An 18,710-nucleotide genomic window follows, 5' to 3' on the forward strand; every position below is an offset into this window, starting at 1 on the left:
CCAAAGGAAGGACACCGGTTTTACTTTTTAATAATAACATTCATACATTTTATTTAATTCCTTTGTCGTCCTCCATTTCATCGCTTCTAACGCTGTACATACACAGACTCTCTTCATGCCCGGGTTTTCCTTTTCGCCTTTCCGTGTACCAGTCGTAAAATACTCGTTATGATTGCATATTTCCCCATATTGCCGCCAAGACGCTCCCGACGGGTTTTTTTTAACTAGCAAGATCCCTGGGCGGGCTGGCCGCGAAAATGCTCGCCGCTTGCAGCTCCGATTCGGGATTTTTTGGAAATTAAAATAAACATGTTTCACATGGACTATGTACACTATCATATTTCTGTGTTTTTTCTTCGGTAGGCTGTCTCCTACCAAGCAAGCGGGCAGAAGAAAAAAAACACATAAACAACGCCAGCGAAAGTGTGCGTCCTTCCGGCTGTCCGAACGTCGATCACTACCACGAGCCCATCGTGCGTTGCTTTACTCCTTTAAGATGCACCTGAACTCCGTGTACGTATGTAAGTATCTGCTATATGCCGCCGTTCGGGTAACAAGCGACCCGCTTTCCTCTACGTTGCCTCGACGGCTTTTGACGGATTTATATTCAAAAAAGAGCTCGATGTCCCCCCTCCGTACCCGGATTGTTTCAAATGATTGTTTGTCTCTTAGCGCCGCGCTTCTGTAACTTGTTATTTATAGATGTGTGTTTGTTTTGTGCTTCCCCAGTCTATTCCATTGACTTCGTTGACATGGCCAGTGACATGGCTGTGGTCGATTACATGCTGTCTTTAACTTTCCTTGGCTCAACCTGTTCTGGAAAACTGTTTCTACTTGTATAACCCTAGCTTCCTATACATGTATATCGGTGTATAATAGGATATTTGTATGTATACCTGTTGTGCGTGTCGAATAATGTAAATTGTTATTGTTTTTGCGTTGTACGGTTACTATATTGCGAATTTATACTCCTTGCACTTTTGCCTATTGCCGAGCTGGAGTGCAAGAGCTGGGGCTTGCATGGGTGGCTGCATTAATCTCTCCCTTCAAAAACAAAGCTGACCCACGTACGCTAATTAGGAATTCTTTTTCTACGGATCACACTACACAAGCCACGCTTGATCCACGGAACGTTGCACAATATCCGAGAGTGCTAACAAAACAAACAAAACTGAACGCAATGGCATCCCACCTGCATCGTTTCTCCTATTTTCTTGTAGTGTGCTTTTGTTTACTCTACTTGAACTTTCGCAATCCATGTTGGCCATCTTTTTTTGTGTGTTAATTACAACTAATTCAATTGCTAGCTTCTTGTTTTTAATCTTTTCTACCGACACAAAAGCTGATGCATCTGTCCGAGCCACTCGAGTTCGATTGGCACTCGAGACATTTGGTAGACATTTCGAATACAACCAGTCCTTGTGAGCAAAAAGCTGGTGGCGTCTGCTCCAGCTCGGAATCGTACAGGTGCTGAGAGAGGTGTGTGGCACCAAACGGTGCAGAAGATTATTTTACTTACTATATAGATCGATATATATATATATACGATGGTTAAGCGTTGCAGAAGAGAACTTCGCCCATACCGCGGTGAAGCTGGAAATCGGTACTCTTAAAGCGAAACTAATCGGTAAAGCGACTCGAAACTGTACCCTCTGTGTGTTTGCCGACACAAACAAGCAACACATCACATTGCACCACATTCGCTGTACAAAGCGTCGTCATGATCATTTGTCTTGTCTTTCCCCTTGTTTGTCTACTCTCTTTCTACAGCATTTCGAAGATTGGAAGCAAGCATCGCTCGGTTTCAAACGTTTCGCCTAACTTGCCCTGTTTAATGTTGTCTACTTCGCTACTTATATGTACACACGCCATTGCAGCCAAAGCTGGCCGGAACGATGCTGATACCGACTATTGTATGCTTATTTCTCTCAGCGAACGAAACGATTTGTCCTTAAAACCATAAATTGTACGTACAGCGCACATACACGCACGCTGCTTTACCACTGGCGTTAGCCAATCTGTCCCCCATTCCGTCCCGGGGAAGGCCTTTGCCGAGGCCTTATCATCACGTTTTGTGATCCGCTTTGCTGCCACCACCGCCTCCACCACCGTAGTCATCTTCATCGGCATCCTTTGCCTTCGGTGGTGCGTTGTCAGCGAACCGGTCCGCGTCCCGGTTCAGCAGCTCCTTCGCTCGGTGCTCCCAAAGCTCCGAGTTTGATTTCACCTGTTTAAACACCAAAACGGTTAGCGTACCCGACTTAGCTTCGAACGATCTCGTGCTTACCTTGTGGGTGTTCTCCTGGACGTACGTGTCCGGTTTTCCGTAGTCGGGTGGGTTGGCGTACGGATCGTAACCGAGGACGGACAGCATCGGTGCGACGTCCGCCATGTCACGCACCACATCGTTCGGTATTTTACCGACCCATTTAGCCAGTGCCTCCAGGTTGACCGGCTTGATGACCTGATCCGACGATCGTTCCACTCTGCGCGATATTTTGAAAGAAAGAAAATCATTTTAGTGGTTCTATAGGCACTTGACTAGAAAGTTTTTGGTTTTAAAATTTAACTTATGACAAAGTTTCGAAATAATTTAAATACTATGAAATAGCACCAGAGTATTATCTGTTTGTGTACACAAAGCTGATGGAGAAAACATCAAACATTAAACACTATTTTTTTTCACTGTTCTACGATCAGTTAGAATGTTCAAAACTTCTACTTATCACCTACTCAGTGGCCCTTATTTATGGGTTTTTCACACTTTTTAAGACTGAAAAGCAACCGATCAATACCCTACTAACTGAGATGTGTGAAAGGTTTTCTCCAAAAATGGTTCCGTTTAATTATTTCCCTAGTAGAAGGCTTTTGATGGTGAAATGAAGTGTAGCACAAAGTTTTGTACCTCAAAACATTGGCGGCTACTATTGTTTTTAATCCGATCATTACTGACACAAAGTTTAAAAATTTAAACAATTTGTCTTTTGACATTTGATTTGTAGTATAGCACACATTTTCCTTTAAACATCGAAGACTAGCACTCTTTCCAATTAAGGCAATGTGGATGGAAAGTTTAAGAATTTAAATCATTTGCGGAAGAGCAAAGAAAAGCAATGGTGTTTATAAATGAGAATCCCTTGCTTATATGATAGAATGTGTATCATAGATATAAAGAAAAACTCTTGTACAGCAATGGTGCATGAAATTGGCTTACTTGGAAAGCGCCACACCGTTCTCCTTGTTGATAAACTCCTCGTGATGCAGCACCGAGTCGTTCCAGGGGATATCGAGGAAGTTCAGGATCTTGCGCATCCACTGCTCGGGATGTAGCACGAGCTGCTCGTAGTACACCATCATGCACCGGTCGCTGCCAATCTCCTTGCACTGCTCGTGCATCGTCTGAATGGCCTGGTTCCACTTGCTCATGCACTGCCGGTAGCTGGTCAGGTCGAAGCCGGTGATGGTGACCTTGCGCGAAATGATCGAGTGCACCGTGGCGCGCCCGTCCCGCACCATGAACAGGAACTTCGCCTCCGGGAACAGCTCGATCACGTACGAGCCCATCTTGAGCGTGAGCGGGTCCTTGTTGCACAGCCGGGGCGCCGGGTCGCCGTGCTTGGCGATGATCTCGAGGCAGAACTGTGCGATCGCCCCGTTCAGCACCTCCTTGGTGATGCCGGCCTCGACCAGCCGCACCGATTCCTTTTCCGACTTCATCCAGTGCGAGCGCAGCTGCAGAATGCGCGGTATGACGCGAGTTTCCTGACCACACCTACGGAAAAGAATAGATTGTTAAAACGTTTGTTTGCGTTTAGTGTCGGAGAATGTGAAAACAATCACACTCTTTTGAGTTAACTAAGTTTTGAAATTTTTGGAGATAAAAATCCTTCAGCTAGAAACTGTATAACTTAAAAGACTCCTCGAATTATTTCACACGGCAAGTGATATAATAAAAAAAACTATCATGCATGCGCTTACCGTACTTCCGGATGGGCGTCTAGCATGGCACGCATGAGCGTAGTTCCGGACCGTGGTACGCCGCCAATGAAAATCAGCGGCATGTTCCGATGGTACTTATAGTTGCCTCCACCATCCTGACTCTGCAAAGAACAACACGAAACACAGTCACACCCACGATTCTAAACCGAGATGAGCAGATGCAACCGTATAGTCCGTACCTGTTCGTCGCGCACCATGGCACCCGGGCCGGGCACTCCGCCCCAACAGGCGACCTGTACGTCGGACCACTTCCACAGCAGCACCAGCACCGTCAGGGAGGCGCCGGCCGCCAGCAACAGTTTGCGATTACGCAGCATTAGTCGCATCGTACGAGGCCGAAGGTAAAGCGAGGCAAAATTTGCACTATCAGGTTAGCTTCCGTTGTTCCGGGCCAACTTCGTTCTTACTTAAGTTTTTTTTTTTGGCGTGCTGTTTGTGTTCGGTTTAGGTCGATATCGACCGCTTCCGCTTCGATATGAGTTTACGCTAAGTAAAGCGCCACGTCTTACTTGACTTTCTAAGCTACTAACGACGGAATTCAGTCGGTGGTTTTTGTCTCTGGTTCGGTTTGCAACAGCTTTCTTCGAAGCGTGAGCGCGTCTTTGATTCTACAGACAGTCTTTGCACTGAAAATAAACAGATAGGGTTATTAATTAAGCTTAATACGAGCTCACCTGAGGGGAAAGAATTACCTTCACTGCTCGTTACACTCTTGTAACGCTCATAAAACGATACCTCCGCGTATCGATATGTTTTCCTGTATGTCACCTACGAGCTTCTGCACCTTACTCGTTTGGAAAATAATCTTTCAAATCGGCTGACAATGTTCGGTTGGGTTTTTTCGCAATGTCTTTTTTTTGGAACCACTTAGGAACTGTGTACGACGTTCTCCCCCCCGTTGAAAGAAACGACGAATGTTGTGCAGCTAGAGGTAAAACGGATCTTCTCTAGATGGTAGAACAGGGACAGCGGGAGCTGGGATAAGACGATACTGCATGGAACAGTCCCGTTGCAGCGGCTTCTGGGCTAGCAAAAGAATGTGACGCTTCGATAGCCACCAGGGTCAGGTGCCGGGTCCATCGCTCAATCCATCCGTCAGCCTCTTCCACGGCATCGGCATAAGCCGGCGCTCCCGTTCCACCACCGCGTGACTCAAAGTTGTGTGTTGTCACCGTTTGAGGTCAGTAAGTAGTGTACCACACAGCAGGGTATGAAGTTCAGCTTCTGTTTCAGTTTCCAAGCTTCCGCCTCTCGAGCTCGCTTATCGAACTTCTTTCCTTACCATTCGAGCTCAGCCCACTCGCAAATACCTTGCGCAAAAAAAAAGACGGCACGCTGCAGCTGTTCTAACGCAAAACTCGCGCAGAGCGCCAACTTTGTACAGCCGCTGAAGACACTCGTGGCGTATCTGTGCCGCTCGGAGTGTCGATCCTCGTATCTCGGTGGTCTGGGCAAGCGGGGTTTGAGGGCCGCCGAAATCGGGGAAAAATAGAACGGACCGTTAGAAGTGTTTAGCACTTATGGCTGCTGTTCGTTTGCGGCGTCACTTGCTGGCCGCTAACTTTTCCTTTTCCCTGCCGTCGTCGTCGTCGTTGTCGTCGTCGTCGTCGGTGTCTGCGGCATTTTCTATCGAGGAGGTTTCAGCATCAACTCGTGGCCGCCGTCACCGCCGGCTCGGTCTGCGTCGCGGCCGTCTTCGTCGACTTCTTGATGATGGTGCTTTCCTGCTTGGCCATTGGTACAAGAGTTGGTCGCGCGCGGACGTGACGAAAAGAGCCAACGGTAATAAATTACGCGCGACGTCGGTAAACAAACTCAGCTAACTGGGCGTTCGGATTTGAAATTACGCTACGCGCTGCGATCAGCTACTTCGATTGTATCTAAAATGAAAAAGAAACCAAACCGGAGAGAAGCATTAATACCCTGTTTGACACATTAAATTTTAATCGACAAAAACCCATTTAACTGTATCGTCCCAAAGAAACTCAATCCCACAGCAAAGTTGTAATGTAATGAGTCATCCGGCGGTAGAACATACGCCATAGAAACCACATGTGAAGGGGACCCTCTGCTCATCCTCAAAGTAAACCATTCCACTTCTCAAGACTAGCAACGTACAACATAACATTTACAAGGGAATGAAAATAAAAGAATAAAATAACCATGGATCAATCGTAATGCAAAAAATACCTTAGCTACAACTGACGGCAACACGTTACATAATTTAAAAAAATCTCTAGATGTAATTTTGTGGGAGGTGTTTTCTTATGAAATGTAAATGTTTAACGGATTTCAAGCCTTAGCTCCTTTCCGCGTCAAGGTATAACAGTACTACATCGAAGTAAAACAATGTAAAACTGTATTGCCGATTCAATAATCCATTGCCAAAATCTAGAACCTGGAATATTCCGGGGACGAGTGAAACCACTATCCATCCACAATGAAAAAAAAAGATCAGCAGGTTGAAAACAAAACCAAATTAATAAAGCGATGAAAGATAATAATATTAAAACTCAATACACAAGCAAAAGCTAGTGCTTAAAAAGAGATTAAGATAACAGAGGATAAATGAATAATAAATGCACCAACAATATGGGAAACATAAGGGCGATCTCTGACATCGTAACCGGATATCGAAGAATAAAAAAAATCAAAACAGCGATTAACAGTCACAACGGCAACGAAAAACTAGGTAGAAGGAAATTTTATCTCTACGTTCTCAAAGGCTAAAATGAAAGTCGGATAATTGAATCCTCAACTATTCTAGAGAAATTTCAGTTTCTGAAAAGATCTCATCGGTATAAAGCAACGTTATCAGGTAATTATTAAATTTTCAGCTTTTAGAGTATCTCTACCGGAAAGGAAATCGCAAACGCTGCCCTTTCCTGTATCGAGATAATGAAGACGAAGAATATAAATAATTAACACCATGAATAACAAAATCATTCAGTAAGGTATAAGGGGTGTTCTACTGTTTTGGGCCCTTTGAGACTTGCCCAACCCCTTTTGAGAGACATTATACTCCTAACCTTATATACTAAACCGTTTTGTTTTCGGCGATACATTCACACTAGGATATTTTAGGTTACGCCACAGGATAATTAATTTAATCATCTGATTGAAAATATCGCCGAGTGCTTGCCAGAGTGAATCTGCGGTGCGGTTTATGAAAACATAACCTTTTGGGAATGGATTAAAAATATGGAGAAGCGCATTTGAGCTGTACGTATTAATGAACTATTTAAGAACCCGGCGGAAAAAACGAATAGCAAGCACAGTATACTGTTTATTGAACCCGGAAGCGCAGCCACCCAAAGGGTCATCGGGAACGAGTGATGTAACGGACGTATGGTTCGTTCGCCACTAATCAGCACTTCGAATTCCTTCCGTTCGCCGCCCGCAGAATTAATGACGATGCACTTGCACCAGCACCAGGGTCTAGCGCAAGAAGTACGAAACGTAAGCAAAACAACAAAAAAAGAATCAACGAAGCCACGAAACGGGAAAAAAGGGACGATGGAAACGTGGCGAAAACGATACACGGAGAGATGTTACGTTCGGGCTGCTACAATATCGGGCTGCGAGACGAGGGTCGAGTGCATAATGCAACCGGGCGCAGCTGTTTGCCCTCTTTTTTTGTTTGTACCACTTCACCGATAGCAAACCGAAGCAAAACCAAATGAAACACTCGTAACCGAGATGCAACAAAGCGAATACCGGAAGAGGGCGAAGTGGCGTTCGTCGAATGCTACCAGACGATGGCACCGGAGCAGCCGGAAAGAATGCACTGGCGTAGTCATAGATAGTTCAGCGGAACCATATCAAAAACCCATAGATGTACGTATGCGTATCTGTTAGTGAAGAATTGGCAAAACTCTTGACAAACTAACTAAACAAAACAAACCAACTTTTAAAAAAAATAACTAAAGTAATTAAATGGAGAGTACTATAAATCCACGAGCATTTAGTTGTTTTTAACAAACTTGCTCGAAAGACTCGTTACTTCTATCGAAATGGAAAACAGTTCACAGCTACACGAAGGCAATTGGTTGAAAGATTGGGGTTAGGTTTCAAGAGTAATTTTCTGCATGGTTTAAATGCCGTTTCACGCCCGACGTAATTATATTTTCCCTATTTTGCTAAAAAATTGCCTATATGTAACACACAGAATAATTTATCAACCATATTTGATTTGAAAAAGTATGTTTATCATCCGAATTCCTGCATAGTTGCAAAGTCAATGCTCTCTACCTCAATTTCATCGGACGTGTGATTGAACTGTGTTCAATTTATCTGTCAATTCTTTTCAATTGTGTGCAATCTCTTTTGTGTCTCATTAGTGCTTGGCAAAAATAAAATTTAATATCCATGTACAAATGGTTTGCTTATTAAAATCACGAAAACGTAAGCTCAGCTTTCAAAAAAAAAACAAAACACTGAAATTTGTTCAACAAAACAACAGTAAGAGTGATCCATCATCCGCACTTTTCAAAGTGAAAATGGGTATTTCGTTTGCAACTAAATCCAGGAACAGAGTTGAATACTTTTCATAATTACAACAGGGTGAAATCTTTTAAACAAATTAAATGATACTTAAATAAACATCGTTCATCTCACACCCAAACCACCAACCACCAACTTGCAGTTAGTAATACAAGTCGGTTCAAAATAGGAGGCCATATTTTACCTAACAAGTGTCCATATGGAAGGGTCGTCGTCCGTTGAGCGGTTGACAAAGCCGTGGCTTACCAGCTCGACAAATCGATCATTTGCCGGCAGCAGGTTCGATTTTGTTCGCGTGTTTGTATGTCAACGAGTTCCCGGAAGATCAAGATCACGCTTATCGCCGGACACGCAGCGATTGCCACGTTGCACAAGCCGACCCTCCAAAGAACCGGCCGGATTATCAACGGCCCAAAAGGTGGCGGAGGAAAGCGGCGGCTTACGGAGCGTTTAAAAACAGAGACAAAAATCCAAACAAACACGCGGACACTGATGAAGGAAATTTTAAACCAGCTTTATGAACCAGTACCGAAATAGAACAGAAGAAAAAAAACACACACACACACGTCAGTGCTCGTAGGCGCGCGACCCGGTCGGATCCGTGGACTAGACTAAACTGGGTGATAAGTACGTGCCCTGATGGATTTCGTTGATTATTGGCCTGCCGATCGCACAGGGTGAGGACGGGGAAGCTGCGGTCCGCGGATGAGACGCACTAATCCCCGCCGCGGGCACCCGAAGGACAACGGGCGGAGAGGGACGCGAGCCCGATGGCATCGGTGGAAAGTGGAAAATAATTTTTTTCTAATGTAATTTTCGGTTTTCCCTTTTCCTATCGCGAAACGCAATTAGGTCCATCATTCACGTTTCTTCTTCTATCGAACTGATACGGCGGTTTTGTTTTTCGCCCGATAATGTTGCCTAAACTCATCTCGTGTCACTTTTCACTGTTTTCTTTTTGTTTGTTAACTACCTCCACTTATTGTGCACACCATTTGATGGAAAGCCCATGGTGGCCGGTGGTCTTTTTGACCAAAACAACCCAACAATATTTCGCTATTAGCTTGCCCGGGCCCTTTGGGGGGGAAGGAAGTTCGGGAGGAGAGCTAGAGGGCGGATGCAATCCCCCCCGTCTCCCCTCACCCTTAAACCACCCACGCCCATTGACGGTGGGCGGGATGCAAACGTCGTGTAATTTACTCTTCCGACGGGCAATTCCATTAACATTGTGTCGCCCCGAACGAGACGCGATGGCGATTGATGGCATTTTAAGTGCGGGCGAACCGGCACCTCCTTCACATACGGCCATCAAACGGCGGGAAGGGGTGGGGAGGTGTTTTAACCGGAACCGGGGCCGAGTTTTCCGAGAAGAGGCGCAATGCTAATTGATGGGTTACAGCAATCCCAACCAACTGTGGCCAACCATCTGGATGCTGCCCCTCGACAACCGGCGGAGAAGGGGGGGGCCCTCGGCGGCGGGGACAGGCCACAACACAAGCACAAACCGAGCCAAATGCTGGTACACGCCCGGCACGGACATTCGGAGAAGCGCCCGCGAGATAAGGTGAAAGGGTATCGGTCGTGTCCAATTAGGTGGTGATAACGGATTGAAACAAGTAAAATTAAACGGGAGAACCGTTCGAAAAGAGGAAACAGAGCGAGAGAGAGAAAGTAGTAGGCTGGGTGGAAAGGTGGCCATTTTACCGAACGTCACCCGAAAGCCGAAACGGTTCTTCCTGCCACGACTAACGGGGACACTTTCATATCGTACACGCTTACCGAATCAAATCAAAAAGGGCCCGCATTGAAGCAGCTCCATTTTGCATTGCGGTTGGAAGCGTTCGTTGCTGAAGGTCATCCAAGAGTATGCCAACATAACGCCATTAAAAAGAAATTTTACGAACGGAAACGTTGATTGCAACGGCAGGGCGCTGTCAACTTGCCACAGTTAGAAGTTTAGTTTAGTTAATTCTTCCGAGCTTTATGAGTTTCCCCTCACGAAAAATGAATATTGTCATTTAAAGAGCAAAATTTAGAATAAATTCATTGACAATCAAAAAACCAACTGCAACACGATCAATGTAATGATTTTAGTGTATATATGGTTCAGATAAGTGATTCGAGCATTCTCTTTTAGTAATCAATCATAAACATTTGGTAAGCAATGTCGTAACCTTATGTAAACTAGTAAACCTTATGTCATAAATCTTGTATATGAGGATTTGTATAGCTTTAGACATAAAAATAAATCAGTACCAACTCAATTTTCTTGACCGTTTTAAATGCTACAAATCCTCCCACACTTACTGTTCTACATGAATCGTTGGTCAGATTAATGAAACTTTGAAACGACTCGTTTTTTCCGAGAATTAGGATTTGTTTTCCATTTTTCAAGAGTCATGTACCTCTTATTTTAAGTTAATATTTTCATTCGAATTCATAAAGCTGAATTTGAACTGCCCAACACTAGTGTGAATACAATTGCTTTGTTTGTTAACTTTAATTTTTTAATTGAGATGTTTTAATTTTTTTTTAATGTTTTAATTGAGAGAAAGTTTACGGTGTTTAATATTTTGAGTAGAAATTAAGAAAGTTCTACTGTTGATTAGAAATTAATAATTTACTTACAAAGTACAAGTACTCATTGCACGGAATAGAAATGTATCTTCAACATGCTTTCATGTATTCATTACGAAAGCAAGCCTTCATGAGGAATTTGCTGACTCCACGGATACTTTATCAAATAACTGTACATGTTTTGCGACCCCGATCATCCAAATAGATGAGTCATCGTCACCTTTACTTGATTACGTTAGATAACGTCACTTCCGATTCCACCTGCATCATGCCTTTCCAGCATTTTCAATCAACTTTGGGTTTCTTTTCCGTTAACCAGTTTGTTGTTTAGTTGTTGCAAACTTTGCGTAGCGTTTTCACGGAATGTTTGTTTTTTTAGATATTCTATTCTAGACCCATAGTTTAGGTTTACTTCCAGACCATGTTGGCTAGAAGCTATTGTTCAACAAAATGTGTTCGCTGGAACTATCTTAGCCAAACAGTAAAGAAAGCAAACAGGTCGAAAGTGTAGAACGGATGTCGTTCTTGAATGTCGAGTTCTGAAGCAGCTTCAACATCCTACCGGACGGTGTAGTTTCAACCTCGGTGTCCTATTCTTTACATCCTGTGTGTCGGACTAGTTTTCGATAGTGGTGCTGGTTTAACCTTACATCCGAGTGAGAAACGACACGACCGGGGGAGGGGAAGGAAATGAAAGACTCCTCCGTCCCCGGGAGCCCGGGAGTGTCAAAAAGCAAGGATCCTGTTTTGCCCATTTGTCCCGATTTTGGCGAACATATGCCTGGCGCAACAAGGTGGCCATACGTATACGCAGATACACCGTGGCGACGAAACCCGATACCCGTTCCGGTCGTTTATTACCATTTTTGGTCGGGAAGTAGAATGGAAGGATGGGGCGGGCTGACGTCGTCGCTGACGTCGTGCACGAAGGGCCACGAACTACGCCACCGCGGCAAGGATACCAGAGCCTCGACTGCTGGACGGTAACATTCGATGTATAATTCATCAGCACCCGCCCACAGCGACGTGGAAAACCGTCCCCCACCGATGGGTGGTGTGCTGGCTGGAGGTCGCGTTTGCCCAGCGCTCCATTGCTGTGTGTTTCTTATTTGTTTTCCGCCACGGCGTATGGAAAAGCACAGCGCGAATGGCACGCGCGCATGTATGTGTCCCGATGCAGAAAACAGATGCTGAACACAAATCATCGGAAGCGCCCCAAGGTCCCCCCTCGCGGTGGACGCGTGGGCGGGCGGGGAAACGAACGATGTGCCCGCCACTTGCGTCACACGACGCCCACCATCCGCTTCCTGCTATTCCCGCACGGCGGCGGCGCTATTTCGGTCCACAGTCCCGCTGCCAACCGATGACATTTGACGCGCGCTCGCAACAAAGAAACGGAAGATCTTGACCGTTCCTCCACCGATGTAAACCGCGATGAGCCTTGCAAACGATCGACACCGAAGCAAGTCAACTCCTGCGCCGATGGGGAGGGTAAGGTGGGGTCCGCTTCCCTCTCCCGCCAAAGGGAAGGCGTTGGCTCATTAGATTTCCAGCAACTTTCCATCGAAGATGCGCCGCTGACAGGAACGTGCGCTCGTGCGCTTCCAAGATGGTGTTCCGGGGCCGGCGAATTTGCATAGATTTGCAAAGCGTATATTAAATCGCGCCGTCAAGTGGAATTGCACCTCGGTGTGGCGGCCCCCACCCCACTCCCCCTCACCACCCACGACGGACTAAACTGATAATCTTCTCCTGTCTGCCATCGTTCCGCCGCATTCGCCGCAATGGACCAATAATGCGACGACGTCCAAATAAACCATTAAATAAATGAAACTGCGTGCATCCGTCGGACTCGATTTGCGCTCGGAGTAGTCAAACACCCACGCACCACGGCGGGAACGGGTCCGAGGATGGGTCAAGTTCAACCATTCTCCCCTACTTCCATACTTTCCTAGATATGCGAGAGAAAACAGAGAAGAATAAATTAGTTAAAGCGAGTAACTAATGGGAAGTTTGATTCCAATACGGTTACCAACGGACGGTTGCCGTGGAATACTCTCTAAAGTCAGCGATTCTCAATCTTCAAGAGCTTCAAAGGCAAGCCACACGATTATTTCTATTATTTTGCTTCAATTTCCCGATTGTAACATAGGATTTAAATGTAAGTTTACTTCTCAATATAATGCAACTTGGACATTTAATGTATACCTCAGTTCCTACTTCAAACTCAAAACGAATATCCTTTGTACGAGCTGTGTACGTTTTTCCGTTTACAGTTTGCCCATTTCAGTTTCTTGACTCCAATTTGGTTCTTAGGGTCTCTAACTTGGTGATAATTCAATTTATTTTAAAAAAAAGTATTATACATTATTTCCTATTGCGTCAAACGGGATGTCTTGGGCTGATTTGATTTTAATGTGTGAAATCTTCAACTAGAAAGCTTGAAAAATACCGAAAGTTACTTGGATTTCAAGTCAAACGGGAAAATATTATTTATGTTAAAATTGTCTCCAAACCACCCTCATCTATATTTTTATTTATAAGCCTATGACGGGCGTTGCCCCGTCAAACAGAAAATTAATTGAAAGCAGTTAAACTACCAGTAACATTTCATAAAAATCCCTATAGTATGCAGCGTTTGAGAACCTCTGCAGACCTGCGCGACAAGCATTCGTTGGACAGCATGTTTTTTTAACGGTCGTAAAGCAAATTCACCTCATGTTTACCTCTAGTTCATTATTGAGCAAGGAGTTAAAATTAGTCACGAAATGGTTATCAGAAGTAGAGTTAAATAATAATTTCTACAACCTTGCTGGTTAGTGGCATGTTTTTAGTCACCTTGTTATACGAACCATCTGCGGAACGATATGGAATTATGTTTCAACTCACAGAACCTGTGGCTGCCGGTCGCCGGAAACAGTTGTTCGCATGAACATGCGTTTTCTTGCTTGTTTTCCCGCACTTTGCAAAACATCCTTCCCTTATCGTTCGATCACATTTCCCAACCGATTCGGTTCGGGGGTTTTTGGAGGACGCGGTTATTCTTAAACCCGATTCTCTTATCGCATCACCTGGCAGGTGGGAGGAAATGGGGGGAGGGAGGGTAGCGACGACGTTTCCTAACCAGGCCTACCCCGGTTTTATCGTTGCGGTTTCGCAACTGGGAACATGTTGGAAAAAATGACAGGGAATAAAACAAAAAAAAAGTCTAATAAAAACATTCCTAACGGGTTCGCGTGTAGGGTTTCGCAAACGCAAAACTCCGGCCCCAATCGGGGACAGAGGGGGAGGGAGAGAAGCAACCATCACTTGTTTACGCCGGGGTTGGTGCGGAAAAGCGACCACCCAGAAACCGGCGACAATATGCGCGCGGGGGTTGGCAGATTCGGTTTGCAAAAAATAACATTTAAACACACACACACACACAGTGCACAACCGTTAGTCGAGTGCTGGATGGAAATGTGCTTCCAAGAACACGACCAAACGCTTTCCATCCCAAGACCATCATTCTGAAGGTGAAGTTTCCGATTCCTTCGTTTTTCTCCTCCTGAAAGTGTTTTCTCTGCTCTCCAAGTCGCGATTCCACCGAAAGCCAGGACGGCATGTGTCGCTTCCCTTGGGTCCTCCTCCCTACCAGCATCTGGTGCAGTTTTTTTCGGAAAGGCAGCGGCATCTCTTTGTACGTCGGGTATGATACCCCCATCCATTTCTCATCGTGAATGTAAATGCATTTTAATGCTATCTGAGAGTGCATTTGCTGGCGCAGCAGATGACATTTTTCCGATGGGACATTTGGGGCGGTGACCGTCCCTGGTTTCCCTACACCCATTAGCGATGATTAAAATGGCAAACGGAAAAATCCCCCCTTTTTCTGCTGCCGATCGGTCTAAAAATTTTGCGTCACTTGTGCGATGATGCCCGCTCTCTGGACGGTAGATGGTAGATTGCACATGACAAAAACATTCCAATCGCTGATAAGGTCGAACACCTCGAAAAAAATCGCAAACAGACAGCCACATACTCACCGTGGGCCCCAAGACCTTAACACTTTCGCCAGCAAACAAAAACGACAAGCAGCTTCAAGCTTAGCGAAACATGATTGCTAAAGTTGGCTTATGACGTACCGAGAACAAATCGCCATCGTACAACGAAACATATGTTATCAAGATCAATCAAAAACGGACACTTTAAATAAAAATTCTGTGGTAATGTTGTGGACGGGTTATTTACAGCACCAGATGACGTGCAGCAGCGCGTCGAAAAGATTGTATGCTGAGTTTGGCAAGATGTGGTTAACAAACATGATCTTCGTTCAAACCTTTATCAGGATAATTGTTTCATAAAATGTGTGATCAAACCAATCGAATCAATCGCCATCGATGTTGAATGTAGGTTTTGGGCGGTGTTTTTCATTCGATGGCGTTTTGATGGTTTGCTTTACCCGTTCTCGTTTCTAATCAATCACGCTCGCTCGTTTGCTACAGTTTATTGGGTTACTACCCGGCACACCAATTGAGCCCGAACAAACCGAGCTGGTGGCCCATCATCCTCTTGCCGGCTTGAAGCCAAAACGATGTCAAGTGTAACCCTTCCGTTCGCTGACCGGCTGCCGACGGCCGGAGTTAGGAAGAAATGTGCTTTGCATATGTACACATTTCGACGACATTTCACGGGAGACCAGAGCAGTGACAGGTTTGTGCCTCGGTTGCTCTCAAAGACAAAGAAAGAGACAAGATCAGCGATCAGACTTGGCGACATGCTTAGGACAAACGAAACGGCCACAAGAAAACTCACGCAAATGGCAAGCGCAGCCGGTGGGAAAACGATAAAGGTGAAGCTCCAAAACAGCGAGAAACAAACCAAGATCATCAGCCAACAGCCCGCCACCCAGCGAACAAATGTTCCTTTTGCGCGAAACAAGCCGGAAACTGGGTTCCCAAAGCCGAAATCCGGGCCGCGGCGCATACCAGCCAGCCATGTGTGCTTGCGTTGGATGTGCCGAGTCTCATCATCTGCAGAACTTATGTTCCAATGCTTTTGTTAGCCGTGGTGTGTGGTTATGCGTTTTCTTCGTTTTGTGAGTGTGTTTTTTTTTATATTTTGGTTTGACTTGGGGCTTTTCATGCCCACAAAACAGTACAGCCATCGCACACGCACGCAAGCGCACGCTTCCCGCTTCGTTCCAAACCCCCCTTCGCAGGAGTTTGCAAGGGGGGTGTTGTTGTTGTCATCATTATGGAAATTTGGCAGGGAAACCCGTATACACGGTAGGCCGCACACCACCCGCACTGCTCGGCGAACCGCAGCTCTCGCCAGGAGACTTCGAAACCCCAAGCGAAATCAGCAAACGAACTAAAAAGGAAAACACAGAAGGAGAGGGAGGAAAACCGAAGTGCGCAATATTATCGCTCAAAATACGCACCAACATCAACCCCACTTGAGGCTGGGAGTTTTGGCATCGGGGCGCCCGGGATCAATTAGCAGCGCCGGGATAGAGTGGTGACGTCTTCCTCCCAACGGGTCATTCACCTTCTCCGGGGACGGACCGAAGACACCGGGCGCGGTTTAGGGGTAGGGGGGATCTTTATTCGTTCCGGTGCGGGATGGGCCCGTTCCAGGGCGAGAGTTGGTTCAGGTTTGGCAAGCAATAGCCATCAACATACGCGTTGACATCGGAGAAGATGGCGCTTCCAGCTGTGCCAGCATGGGCAAGAAATACCCGTGCGGTGTGTGTGTGTGTTTGCGTCCCGAATGGAATGCACCCGGCTGCCCACCACACTACGTACAATTTGAATTAAAAGCTGGCAAGTCGCCGTGCGTTTGCGGATACGATTTGGTCCTGCGGTTGACATCAATCGGATCAAAAGACGCGCACTGTCAACCGAGCAATGGGATGCTGCTCATCTCCCGCCGGGTGCACCGGTTTTTTTAGCTTTTTCGTTTTTGTGTTGCTGTATTGCTGCCGTCAGTTTACTCAGACCGGGAAAGGGAGGGAAACGCAGCGCAGACAGACAACAAAACATCAATGCAATGCAAGTGAATGCAATGTCCGGAGTGTGTAAAAGTGCAAATTCATAAAATATGGTACTTCTTGCATCGGATATATCGACGCGGGTCGCCGGTTGGAAAGGAAAGGGTTGATTTTACGTTTTGTTTTTCGAACAGCAAACAATTGGAAAATATGGTAACTACTTACCCGTCCGTCCAAGAACTTGGAACGCTTGGTATGTTTTCGGGCACCCGCTATTGCTTCTTGACGAGATGAATATTGTTTGATCGCTGTTGTTGGGTGACAGTTGAGTGTTGTTTTCGTTAAAGCGCCCTTCGGCCGTTCACCTTCGTTCCTTGCTTGCTCGCGCTTCTCCGGATTTTTGTGCCCTACACTTGATTGCACTTGATCCGGGCGCTTGAAGGGCCTTCCGTACCGTTGCCAGTAGGCTGGCGTGCATAAGTGTTCGTATGCCGATTCCCGGGATTTGGATGAATGGACCCGTACACCACGAGCCAAGGGCCGAGCGGGCCGGAACGCTACACACTCTACGGCTGGGAACCGTCGTCGTTTGGGAACATGATTAAATTCGGGCATCGGCGGCCCAGACGCCGCACGTCCCGCAGGAACTGACCTGTGTCCACAAGCAGGACACACTACCGTCCACATACACCTACACACTCACAAAGCACACACGCTCGCGGCTCGGGAAAAGACGTGCGAAACTACGGCAGGGTACCGAAAAGGGCCAGCGCGATACAACGGGGAATGCGGCTCGTTGTTGACTGGCTCATGGACGATGCTTCAACGTCAACTGAGCATCCCAGGGCCCTTAGGGTGGCCCCGCGGGCAGCTGATGCTTGTGCTCGATGCCTGGTCACGTTTACAACTAGTCGGGTTGGAATTTCCAACTACCTGCCTACGATGTATCTGTTCGTAGCCAATTCACAACACATTATCCCTCGTATTGAATTTTACTTTTTAAAGTGCTAGTTGATTTTTATTGACAATGGAAATTAGTTTAAGTATTGCGTGGCGCATAGATTGTTTTTTAGTGCACATATCGGTTCGGAAAGTCTCTGGAAAGCGTCGATTAATTAACGTTGCTCAAAATAAACTGCGTAACCTATATTGCATACATTTAGGCGTATCAGATATAGATTATAGCAATTTTGAAACTCTGTTAAAGTTATCAGTTATTTGCAACTAATTATTCAGTTCACTAAAACATTATATGTAAAATGAATAGTTTAACTTAAACGAACTTTTCTTGTGAACGATGCGAACCATGTGGTTCCCTACAGAAACAAATGGCATAACATAAAGATAAGAATCCATAAAACCGTGAAATAAATTTTCCAAATACACACAGTTTTATTCATGCTTAGTTAATATTTAATACAGAATATTGTTTACGGTGTTTTTGACATCATTTTTTGTTTTATACTCTTGACCGTTTCCCGTTCCCTTTTTGTGACTCAGCGTTCGACGCAAACCGCAACAAATAATAATAATGGCACGGCCTAAACCATACGCGGGCGTGCTTGACGTAATCAGTTCTTCCAGCTGGTCTCAGGCCTTCCTCACGATTGGACGAATTGCCACAACAAATTCCACAATACCCGCAACGTAACAGAGGCTA

General features: G+C 45.7%; 1 protein-coding gene across 2 annotated transcripts; it reads right to left on the reverse strand.

Annotated features, from left to right (window-relative positions):
• Positions 1 to 21: 21 nt before the first annotated feature.
• On the reverse strand, positions 22 to 17,822 carry LOC131269659 (protein-tyrosine sulfotransferase). 2 transcript variants are annotated; one of them, XM_058272136.1, is made up of 7 exons: positions 17,276 to 17,822; positions 4,692 to 5,879; positions 4,179 to 4,625; positions 3,979 to 4,100; positions 3,215 to 3,772; positions 2,288 to 2,486; positions 22 to 2,227 (listed from the first exon to the last, which is right to left on the reverse strand). In XM_058272136.1, the coding sequence occupies exons 3-7, from the start codon at positions 4,323 to 4,325 to the stop codon at positions 2,066 to 2,068; spliced, it is 1,188 nt and encodes a 395-aa protein (XP_058128119.1). In that variant the 5' UTR covers positions 4,326 to 4,625; positions 4,692 to 5,879; positions 17,276 to 17,822; the 3' UTR covers positions 22 to 2,065. The 2 variants fall into 2 exon arrangements, with proteins under 2 accessions (XP_058128119.1, XP_058128120.1); XM_058272137.1 differs by lacking the exon at positions 17,276 to 17,822 and adding an exon at positions 8,687 to 8,720.
• Positions 17,823 to 18,710: the final 888 nt, after the last annotated feature.

This window comes from Anopheles coustani, chromosome X, assembly GCF_943734705.1.
Source record: "Anopheles coustani chromosome X, idAnoCousDA_361_x.2, whole genome shotgun sequence".
Taxonomy (NCBI): domain Eukaryota; kingdom Metazoa; phylum Arthropoda; class Insecta; order Diptera; family Culicidae; genus Anopheles; species Anopheles coustani.

Coding starts and splice junctions, on each gene's coding strand:
- LOC131269659 (XM_058272136.1), bottom strand. CDS start 4,325: ATGCGACTAATGCTGCGTAATCGCAAACTGTTGCTGGCGGCCGGCGCC. Junction 3,773..3,978: donor GACGCCCATCCGGAAGTACG/GTAAGCGCATGC, acceptor TCTTTTCCGTAG/GTGTGGTCAGGAAACTCGCG. Junction 2,228..2,287: donor TCCAGGAGAACACCCACAAG/GTAAGCACGAGA, acceptor GTGTTTAAACAG/GTGAAATCAAACTCGGAGCT.